At 41.4% G+C, this 12,192-nt stretch overlaps 1 protein-coding gene across 1 annotated transcript in view; it reads right to left on the bottom strand.

Annotated features, from left to right (window-relative positions):
- Window positions 1-10,733: 10,733 nt before the first annotated feature.
- Window positions 10,734-12,192, bottom strand: part of LOC101786833 (isoamylase 2, chloroplastic) — a gene marked incomplete at its 5' end in the record, with an annotated part of 2,411 nt that continues 952 nt past the window's right edge. The window contains one exon of the mRNA XM_004963729.2: window positions 10,734-12,189. Within this exon, the coding sequence (XP_004963786.1) occupies window positions 10,886-12,189 (1,304 nt within the window). The remainder of the gene's footprint in view (window positions 12,190-12,192) is intronic.

The following is a 12,192-nucleotide window of genomic DNA, read 5'->3' as shown; positions in this document are numbered from 1 at the left end:
GCAAAAAACCAATGAAGTTGATGGTAACTCAGAAGAAGCTAGATATGGGAGACATCTGGAAGGTTTGAACGAGAACGACAACACCGTGAGGTTCTCCAAGTGATAGTGTAATACAAACACCGTTATTCTATCAATGAGCTGGGGTGAGCTGATAACATAGGTTGAAGAAGTTTTGTCAATCTCGTGTATTGTAACGACAAGTTTATTTTTGAGCAAATATTGCTAAAGCAAAATCCCATTGCTCTCTTACAATGTTACAACACTTTTCGTGACAATTAAATGATGATTCTAGGGGTATTTGGCCATGTGGTTTAATTGGAGGCTATAATTAAACTTGCACCATTCTTTATGCCACGGAGATCATCATTAATGTAGAACATATACTTGATGCGCACTTGCGAAAAATTGGAAACACTTGTGTGGACATGTGGTACAGTGTGAAACGACCGGGCTGGCCACAGTTGTATATATATTGCTATTCTAACCTACATTTTCCCCAAGAGTGCAACTAGGAATATGGGTGCTGAGAAAATGCAAACGCTTACTACTAGATATGACAAACATCTCTGGAATATGGTATTCACATGACGACCCACAGTAGCAGTATCGTGGATTCATCAGATTTGAACAAATGATGTTAGCTTGAAAGGTCATCATTTATGTTTGAGAACTAAACTTCAGATGTTTTCGGATTGGTGTAGTATAAGTAGATTGTTTGTGACATCATACTTTTCTATTAAGCAACATTTCCAAGTAAAAATGCATACCTGTATCCTAAATAGAAGTTGTTATAACTTCGCAATGTTTGCTTCACAAACAACGGCAACGGAGCAATGGAGACCTCTAGCTATGCTGAAGCCAATCTTATGTTCTCCGTATAAGGTTACGTTGTTGGAGAGCCAGATGATTAAAAAAAATAGTTGTGCAGGTTAATATGCAATATTTGCACTGTTAGGCTCTCGATTTTTTATCTGATAAGAGTATATATGCGTACCGAAATTCACCACTCCAGCACGGAATGTAACATAGCGCCGGCAGGGCTTTGTGCAACTGCACTTCAATGACCCATAAAGATAGTGCTCTGAAATGAACTACCAGAAGGAAAGCAACACAAGCACTAAGCAGTGACATGGATTAACGGCAGATCGACATGGATCTCTGTCTGAAGGTCAGACGTCTCCCGGGCTCTGACCCGTGAGATTTGGCCTTCTACTCTACGCTAATCATAAATAAAGCCGACCTTCCCTTTGGATTGTCTTGGGCAATTAATCTGACAGTATTTATCCAGAAACTACAAGAGCAATAGTACTATGCACTCAATAATTCAATAGCACAACAGTTGGCTTTAATGGTAATCCGCTGCTTGTCCTCTTATGTACTAATGTACTATGGACCCGATGCAAATTGTCCAATTACCGAATATTTGAAATTAACTGTATGTATCTTCCCTTGGCATAAAAAGGGGAAGACCAAAGCCACAAAGCTGGTTCAAACAAACGCAACTATCCGCCTTTTGACTAGAGTAGGAAATTCTGGGCATACGAGGCATCAGGAGACCAAATGTCACTTTTTGGGATGGCCATGTTGTTTATGCTCAAACCAATCCATTCCTTGGTTTGAGCAGAGTTTTAGCCACCTACAATTTGGCTATAGCAGGGCAGGACCAGAAGGGTGTGTGCTTGGCGAACTCTTGCAAACATCCAAGATTAAGCTTATTAGCCAATTTTGGCAGGATTGCTTCGTCAGCGAAAAACCAAGACCTTGTTTAGTTGCCCAAACTTTTGGACAACCAAAATTACTGTAGCATACTGTAGCATTTCGTTTGTATTTGTGAATTATTGTCCAAATATTGACTAATTAGGCTCAAAAGATTCGTCTTGCAAAGTACAACAAAACTGTGCAATTAGTTTTTGATTTCGTCTACATTCAGTACTCCATGCATGTACCGCAAGTTTGATGTGATGGGGAATCTTCTTTTTGCATAGTGCTAAAGTTGGGATTTTGGGAGGAATTAAACAGGGCCCAAACATACCTAGAGGTAGTAATGGATCATGGCCCTCATATCTCCTTCATAATCCAACTCAGCTCTATATTTATTTAGCTCAAAATCATATAGTATTTCAGCCCAATCCTTATTGGACCCGATCCTTAAATTTGCTAGACTAAATTAGAGGATCTTTTACCACCCCTAAACACACCCGAACCATTTGGCTCAGGTCGACACAGAGGCTCACCCAAATGACACGTTTTTAAGCTTTTCAAGATGTCCTTGCGCCGGCAGATACAGTTCATCTTCTGTTGTTCTCCAAATTCGTAATTGATACGGTTCCTTTAGTTAGTATACTGTGCCTTCTCTTTTCAAAGGTTTAGAATACTATATTACTCTATTTGATCCAAAATATATGTCACTTAGGACATCTATACGTCTCCAAGGCGAAGCTTTGGCCAATAATGTATATGGAAACATGACATTGCAAAGAATGGTAACCAAATATTTTGAAAGTATTTTTCATGGTGAATCTACCAACATTTATCTTACATTATCAACCTTTTTAAATGTTTATATATCAGTGATTAAAGTTAAAAAATTGTTCGATATGAATCCTAAACAGCATGTATTTTGAATTGGATTGATTATTAGCCATGGGACTTCTCACTATTTGTTTTTTAGAAAAAAAGGAATTTTATTCCGGTCTTTGCTTGAGTTTTGCACAACCATTCATCATTACAGTTCCAGCCTCTCACTATTTGTTTAAATTGTTCAAAGTAACATTCCTTTTAGTATTTTCTTCATTATTGGATGGGTTAGTCGCTTACTCCCCTCAGGTAGTGATGCTATAATCAGTCGGCAGTCGCTCATATTCGTGATGAGATGGCTCTATAGTTAGCACAAGAAAAGCTGAGTGTATAAATGGGTGACAGTGCTGGGACGGGCACACCAAGCAATAATGTTAATCATCATCACCTTTTAGGGCCTCTCCAATGGGAGCTTCCATACCCGGTCCTATACCTTCGGCACGGTGGCTTGGCCATTGGGCCCGGGCACTACGGGCCAGCCCAAGCACGGCACTAAGAAGCACGGCCCAGTAACAGTCCGGCACGACGTCCATCGTGCCGGTGCCTGGCACGGCCCGTAGGTAGTGCCGGGCCTGGGCCGCCAATTTGGCCCGCAGTGCCGACACGGGCACGGCACACTTAATAGGCTGACACTATGCTGGCTCGATAAATATTAGATGTTGGATCCCCTAACTAAACCAGAGCTGTTAGATTCACATCAAGTCATATATAATCATGAAAATCCTAGAGTTCCTCACTCTCTATTCTCTTCCCCGTCTCTATTTTTCCCACGCGAGCGCAGGCGGCGACGGCGTGGCGGCGCGGCCCCCCACGGGCGAGTCCCCTCACCACCTGGCACCGCGGCGATGACGGAGCGGGTGGCGCGACCTCAGGCTGGCGCGGGCACGTCGGGCTACCGTGCTCGACAGCACGGCACGACATGGCTGACCGCCCATAGGACCGTGCTAGGGCCGAGATGTCAGCACGGCGGCACTACACATCACGGCACGGCTAAGCCAACGTGCCGCATAGTGCCGTGCGGCCCGGTTGGCCATGTACGCCGGTCCTATACATTGAACGGGTGGTTCCAAATCGCGAAAACAAAGAACCGGCTCCCGTACAAGGGAGCGAGTCCTATGGAATAAAAAAAGCTCTGTGCTTCTCTCTCCCACTTCTCTTCCCTGTTGTTGCCTCTCCCGCCGTCGAAGATGCATGGTGTAGGAGGCGGAACTGGGAGCCCAGCCTCATCATCGTTGGCTCACCCTTGCTCCCGTCTCTGGGGGCAGGCGCCCTTACCTCAGCCACAAAGAGGGCGCTTCACCAGGCGGCCATCCTCTCCAAAATCTAGCACCATAGCCTTCAGATTTGGCCTCCAGGAGCTCGATTTGGGGATTTTGGGGAGCCAGGTGTTGTGGATTTGCATCAGATTGAGAGAGAGGAGGCAGGGAGGAAGGGGGAAGATGGAAGAGGAAACGACGTGATGCGGCAGGCGGGTCTAAACATTGTGGGATTTTTTACCAGATATATGCGCTTCTATATATAGGAACGAGGTTGCTCCTGTACAATGGAGACGCCCTTAGAGCCACGTCTACCCATATCTTTTATCCATTATTATTATGATGGTAGGTGCTTCTATAAATTTATATCCAAGTTAATGAAATAAAAAATAACTTGCTACGGAGAGCAATATCAGTAAGTCAAGTCAGCCCTATGTTGTCATTGTTGAGTTAACATCACATTCCTTTCTCTGTTTCAAAATATATAGTGTATATTAAGACTCGAAAAAGTCCAACACCATTACTTTGACCAATTATTCTACCTTTGAAATATAATATTTGTAACAATAGATCTACATTTCAAATATATTTTTATAAGAATTGATTTTGTAAGATATATTATAAGAGTAATGATGGTCAAACTATATTTCTAGGAAAAATCCAAATTACTCCCGTATAGAGAACTAAACTATATTTTGGTTCAATTTACCCCCTAAACTATACTATTTGGTTCAACTTACCTCATAATATAATTTGTCATTTTTGTTTCTCCATACACAAGTTGAATTTTAATTTGAGACTTTGTAGGGTAGTAGTGGACATCATAATCTATATTAAAAAAATATTTTATAACTTTTTCGTCATTAGTTTTTATATAATTTTGTATCTCAAGGATAAATGTTATTATTAAATATTCTACCCTATCAAAATAATGATACAAAATCATGATATATTTTTTCACATGTCTTATGATGTCTGCTATCATCTTGTAAAATTTGAACTTAAGACTACACTTGAGAAACAAAAAAGACAAATTATGTTAAGGGGTAAATTGAAAAAAAATACTTTAAGGGGTTATCCAGACTTTGGTTATACTTGAGGGGAGTAATTTGGATTTTTTCCATATTTCTAATCACTTTTCAAATCTTAATACACCTTATAAAAGGAACTGGAGGGAGTAATTCCTTTAAAACAAAGCATACGAGATAAAATATAGAAAATACTGCAAGGCACAAAATTGTCATGTCCTTCAATTTAAATTATCCGAGCCTAGAGAAAAATCAATTGCCTCCTTTCGGTTAATATTTGGGTTTCCCACCTTTCATACTACTTTTCTATATTGTCATGGCCTCTCATATGCTATATAAAAGAAGATTCATTGTTTAGTTTATCTATATCTATATTACTTCTCCCTGCCGTTTGCAGCCGTTGTAGTCCACAAAACTTTTGGTCCTCTTTGGCTATTAATCCGATCATCTCAAACTACAACTACTCAAATATGCTGACAACATATTGATTACGCTGTCCTCTATGTGTGGATCCTGCTGGACAATGGAAAAAGTTATTGAGCAGTAGCTAGTTAGTATTCCTTGGCTTTAAAAGGCCAGAAGAGGGCCACAATGCTGGCTTTGAACACAAGTGAGGAGCTGAGGCAGCAGGGCAGTAAAAACCAATGGGTGCTTGTGCCTTCTCAAACTATAGTCCATTGCTGCTGCTGCTGCCAGCTTTCAAGCACTAGGCCTTAGAGATGGGAGGTGTTGGGAACTGAAACAATTATTCCAGATGAAAAAACTGTACGTCGTGTCACATGACATCAGTCGGCAGGGTATCTCGTGTGATCTCTATGCGATGCTTTCTGGCCCAATGCTTCAGCAGAGGTCGAGTTGCACCGATTGGCTTTCAGAATGGATGGACCCCCGAGCCAGATCGATGTCAGCGGCTGCTTGAGCCTAAAGGGATCCTTGGATCATATTACATGGTGGATGTCAGCAGGGAGTTGAAGGACAGACTAGAATCAACGATGAGAAGTGTGTATCGGAAAGCCTGTTGATGTCCACAAAATGGGCATAGGGATTAGGGAAATCAGCTGTGTTTTAAATTTATATAAATGTGATGTGACAAAAGAATTACATACTGACATATTGTAGACAATATTTGGGTGATGCACTTTCTCATAATCAATAAAGAATGTATTTTGCAGTAGTGCAGATACCTGTGAAACTTTGGGTACAGTTACTTTAGAAATATTAAATCGAAACTATAAAAATAAAACTGCTAGTGTACTTTCATATGGTATAGTTTTATAAGTCCTCTAGATATGCTAAAATAAAAATTAGTAGTAAAAATGGTTGTGGGAGACATGTGCGACTTCGTAATCAAAACAATCTTTTGTGAACAGAAAATCATCGAAACACTCTGTCCGGATGCCTTTATTGGTCTTGACGTGCGGTTCGGTTGGATGGTTTTGTAATAGAGAAATTTTAGAATGACCGGTGGAAAAATCTTATGGCCTTATAAAAGTAAGTACTAGCTAGAAACGGCTGCAGCTCAAGGGTCAAGGCACGGGATAGAGAAAATTGAGAGAGCATAGTTTATACCTTCTGCCAAGTCTTATGAGACAAATATAGTTCCACAACTTATTATAATTATATATTTGCAAACCTCAGGTAGGTCGTGCACAATTGGTTCATGGTTACATAAGCTTGGAAGACATCATGAATTCGAATACATCATCCAGTGGGTGGAGTGGTCCATGTCCAGGAGGTGTTGCGCAGGAGAAGCGATGCATGGCCGAGACATACTGTATCAATCATGTACCACATTCACATTTTTCTTGTATGACTTTAGGAATACTGCAAGTCTGCAAATTGAATAACATTTGCGCCTCCTTTTCTTCTTCCTACCCCTCTTCTTCCCCTCTCTTGTCCATGGTTTCGCCATGCTGTGCAAGCATGTAGCTGGTTCTATGCATGTTACTGGATATCCATCCCCACTCCCCAAATCCACACCCACTTCAAATGAGTAGGGTATTGGTACAAAATTATATATCCACTAGAAATGGGGAGGGTAGGGTATGAGAAGGGTACAATTAATCAATTGGATATGTATATGTGTGTGTATGTGTAGCACAAAATTAATTTATCTACTGGATATTGATGGGATTAGGGAAGGTAAGGAGTGTATAATATATTTGGATTTGGGTGTGAGTATGAGTGGGTTTGACTGTACCCTCCCCAATGGCAGGCCTAGCTGGAGCCCTCATGCCAGATCAGCCCCGAGGCCTGGCCCTGTGCACGAATTCATATACAAACTAACTCGAGAGGTGAACCTTAGTTGTATATGGATGGATAAATTAGAGCATATTAATGTCTTATTATCAGCCGCCGTATGAAGTCCTGCTTGTATAATTGGGGCCTCTCTGCACCAACATAGTAATAAAAAATGTAGGATTGTAAATTATGACCTATGATTATGCTTAATTAAGGTGCTACAAGTCATTGACTTTCTTCTTTCTTTGCTCCGCGGCATTGTAAACGGATTGGCATTTCTATTGATTTCTGTAATACAATGACGCGTTCAAGAGAAAAAAAAACTAGCAGAAAACCAAAGCTCACTTTGTAGCTTGGCAACGGGGGAGAACACTAAGTGGTAAAAAAATCACGAGGAGAAACAAAAAAAAAATCCCCTTTCAATGCACCAGAATGGTCCAACTCCAAAGCTCCAATTGGGTTTTCACTAGTTTAGCCATGAAGTTTGATTTGAAGTCACTAGAAATCGAGCAGCAGATATACTGTGACCGATGCGCCTCAGGTGACATGAGGGAAAAAAAAAGATGCCTGTATAGAAAAATAATTCTATCACTGGACTCATGCACTTTCTGAGCAGGGGTATCAAGAGACAATCTATACGACATGTTCTAGGTAGATCCGATGGCCATACGCTTGAATTATTGCACAGCAGTGAATAGCATAGTGTCCTCTTCTAGCCTTAGGCGTTAAGAAGAAGGCAAGGAAAGATAGCTGCAAGTTGTGCAAGTTCGATGGTTGGATTGGTTGAATACTGTATTTACTTGCTCGGTGCAAAAAATCTCATGGCCTTATAAAAGGCGCGCGGCACTGCAGATGGCTGCACAATGGCAATTCAATGGAAAAGATGGAGACTAGAGAAAGGTTATTTTAGCCAGCCATGAAGAATCGGAACTACGGAATAGTGGAGTTTCAACTATCAAGTCATGCATGATAAATTGATACCCAGAGCTCAAGTATATCCATGACTTGGTGTTGGTTACATAAGCTTGGGAGGCATCTGGAATTCAGGGACAACTTTTCTTGAATGGCACAGAAGGAGCAGGCTAGCAACCATGACCGGTAGTCATCGACTGGTCGAGCTACTTGGTATGCTGTGGCGGGGCTAACGACCTTGCTTCTGAAGTCTGGGTGTGTTGCGATTGAAAAGTTTGGCTACCCTCTCCCTGGTACTGCGGAGGAGGTTTTAGCATTGGTAGAGGCAGCCTAATGCAAATGGTGGCACTCCCTCCGTTCTTAATATATGATCGTTTAGGACAAACTATTTAGTTCAAAAATAAACTAAGTAGCTTATCCTAAATGTCATACATTTAAGGATGGAGGTAGTATATGTTTGCAGTTTGCTATTGTAATTAGGCAGGAGACAGAGATTGCATAGATAGGCTTGGATTGTACATATTAGAATCCGCAAAATGACAAATGGCACAAAAAGAGCATATATATGTAAATTTGCTCTGCACTCGATGGTCTAAGACTACCAAAATTTGCTCGAGCATCTTATCTACTCTCCCTTCCAAATTGTAGGTCATTTTAGTTTTTTTAGGTTCATAGATATTATTATGCATCTGGATATAGTGTATATTTATAGAAAAGTCAAAACGACCTACAATTTAGAACGGAGGGAGTAGAAAGTAGTTTCTATCAAATCCAATTTAGGCGGCTTTTCCTATATCAAGCCAAAATTCCATTTGTGGAGAAATAAATAGCTTGTGTCCAAATTGATTTCTAGCAATTTTGTCTAGGAAACAGGTTCTTCCAAACTGGTTTCTAGCATCTTGTCTAGAAAATAGTTCATGTCAAATCCAATTTACACAACTTTGTTCTTGATCCAGCTAAAATTCTTTCTGTCCAGAATGTAGCTTGTGTATAAGTTGATTTCTACAAATTTTGTCTAAGAAATTGGTTCTTTTAGATTTGCTATCATTTTGTCTGGGAAATAGTTTTGCCTTTCCCTAGATCGATCCAACCAAAATTCCTTATCTGCATCCAATCCAAATGCACATACTCCTTATCAGTACGCATCAATTGAAGTGCCAATGGTTACAGGAAAGCAAGAGCCAGCACCCAACCCGCCAACAAATACATCCGGCTTCATAGAATGTTTTTCCACGCCAAACCAAACTACAATGATACTGATTCCTAGAAATAATCTGCCATCTGTGTTTAGCTTATCATTTATAGTTGAAAGGAAACTTTTAAGGAGGGTGTGAATAGTTACCAAAGCGAACATTCTTCCATCAGTTAGCAACTTAGCATGAAAAGGAGACACTGAAATCGAATGACTCAGCTAGGTCACTTCTGAAGCTCTGTTTTGGCAAACTTCTATTCTAGCATCGTCCTCCTAGACTAGTCACCCGTACCTCTGGTGCATCAGGTGTTTGACAATGCCATTGCGGTGATAATCTACTTGATTGCGTGGGTTGCTTCTATGCTGGTGAGTCCCATGTTCCAGATGTCTCCCATGTCTAATGGAGTAGAATCTATCTTCCAACTATTGACATTGATATGACATTGTATGAGTCTTCCAAACTATATGAACTCGTGTTGCACAAACTGCGGTCTCCCAAGTGACTTTCTATAAACTCGTGTAGCTTGGAGCCGTCTACGATGCTCTGCCTTTGTAACCTCGAAGGCGAAATTTGTTCAAGACAAAGGATAAGTTCCGGCCTTTTTATATTACCCGATGCATACGGCCACACCTAGAAGTCGAGTAGCATTCATGTGCTGTTATAAATTGACTCTGCAATAATTTAACCATTCCACCATCTATCGTCTAGTTCGCACAGGGTGTGCAGAAGTAATCATTTTTTTATACCACTGCACTTTTTATAACTCACTGCTGTTCGGAACATGAATAGTTGTTCCAGATACACTATTTTAAATGGCTTTTGGGCATCGTCTTGTGGGGTTTTCCATGAAACTCACTGAGTCCTAGATCCCCTTTGCTGCTGTTTGGTTTCGCGCATCGTCCGACATGGCACGCCGATGCTTGCTGGTTCGCGTTTCGCGGTGAACTTCCAACCTTTGCAACGAAGGATGCTATACCTCCGGGGCCAAAGGCACGGCAGTTTCACGTCCAGATGAGTTCAGACTTCAAAATGAGTATAGTATGGTAGGGAACATCAAGCTCGAGATGGAGTGCAAACTGTCATCTATTAACAGCGTAAACAACATACACGGACAAACTAGTACTCCGTATATGATCACGATTCACCACTAACGATTATGCTTTGAATAATCAAGGCAAACCAATTACTTCTAGCTTCCATGCAGACAGCATTATCATTCAATCATAATCAGTTGTCACCATTTCAGGGAGGCTGGAAACTCCGTGACCGATTCCACTTGTAAAATCTGCACCTTCTCTGGTTGCTTCAACATATTCGCAGCAGATTCAAAGATGCCCTTTGGCCACTAGTACCCTCCGCCAGTGCTAACAAGCATACTTCTTTTTAATAGATACTCAAGGGGCCCAGGGGCTCAGGTAACAAAAGGACAGTAAGGAACCAGACATACCTTCCATCTGCAAAAATTTCGGATTTTATCATCATAAACTTTTCTCAAATAAAGAATGTTAAACCAAGGCTTCGGTCAGTTGAGAAAATGAGGGATTTTTATTGAAAACGTTCTCATGTACAAGAAGGTTGCAAATTGCAACTTATTGGAACCGAGGGCCTCTCAAAGTTGTATCCACAAAGTTTCTATTTATTACTGAAACCACTCGGGCTTCATGCTTGACATAAGAAACTAGGAAAGAACCCTCTTCAATTCAAACAAAACACAACTATGTGCTTTTACTTGATAAGAGGAAAATCCTGGCACTTGGTGTACTTTAGGGTTAGACTCGCTTGAAAAGAAACCTGGGAATGCAAGTGATGTATCAACCAAGCGCAGCCACATGGATCCTTCTGCAAGAGCTGGTAAAGTAGCACTCACTGATTCCTCGTTTGCATTGAAACAGATATACAAATCACCTCTGACTGAATCTGGCGTATTTTCGCCCAGCTCTGGATTTATGTGCATGCAAAGAAAGTTGCTAGTCGGATCCTCCCACTGGGGCTCAGATAGGTTGCTCCCATACCAATGTATATTTTCAAGTTTTAGAAATTCTCTTCTCTGAAAAATGTCTGCTCGTCGACTCCTTAGTGCAGATAGAAATGAAATAAACCCAGTAACTTCCTTAACAAAAATGGTCTTCAAGGCTTTCCAGTTCAGAGGCCCTCTATCCTCGTATGATGTTGAACCAGCAGTAGAGTGTCCGCATTCGTCACCCATGTTCAGAACAGGAATACCAAGGGAAACAAATAGAATGAACAAGAAATTGCGTATCTGCCTTAGCCTCGTTTGGAGGACTGCATTGCTCTCTGATGGTCCTTCTTCACCACAATTCCAGCTGAACTCAGAACCAAGCTCATCACTGCTGAAGCTCACAAGATCAACAAGAGTAAGTCCAGAATTCCTGGACACATAGTTAAACGAAAATGCTGGGCCCCTTGAGGAAAATAGGTCCCCGCTGCCACACAAGCGTGTAGCAAGATCACTAATAAGTGCTTCTCCCTTGAGAAACTTGCGCACGTCCATAGAGAATCTTGTGTTCATCTCAGCCCATCTTTTCCAATGAGGGAATGGAAATTGCACATTAGATATGTCAAGTGGAGACCAAGGATCTGCAATGATCTTAGTCTTTGAAAGAACAGGGTCAAATGCTATGGCTTCAAGAAGGGGAGGCCGTGACAGGCCCTCACCACCTGGACCTCTGACAAGGAAAGGGGCATTGATGAAGCAAAACCCATCAACATGGAAATCAAGCACCCAATGGCGGAGGCTGTCCAAAATCAGCCTCTGAGTCACTGGATGATTGCAATTCAATACGCTTGCCTTGCATCCAACAATCCCATCAGCAATGTAGTATGATGAACCATCGATGCCATGGATCGATATCATCTGACACTCTGCTCCTCCTTCAGCAGTATGCGTGAAAACAACCTCCAAGAGAACCTCTATTCCATGTCTGTGCATTGTCTTGACCATATCCTTCATAGACCTGATAGCTG

This window comes from Setaria italica, chromosome III, assembly GCF_000263155.2.
Source record: "Setaria italica strain Yugu1 chromosome III, Setaria_italica_v2.0, whole genome shotgun sequence".
Classification (NCBI taxonomy): domain Eukaryota; kingdom Viridiplantae; phylum Streptophyta; class Magnoliopsida; order Poales; family Poaceae; genus Setaria; species Setaria italica.
Note: the sequence above shows the minus strand (reverse complement) of the source record. Positions and strands in the feature narration are given on the sequence as shown.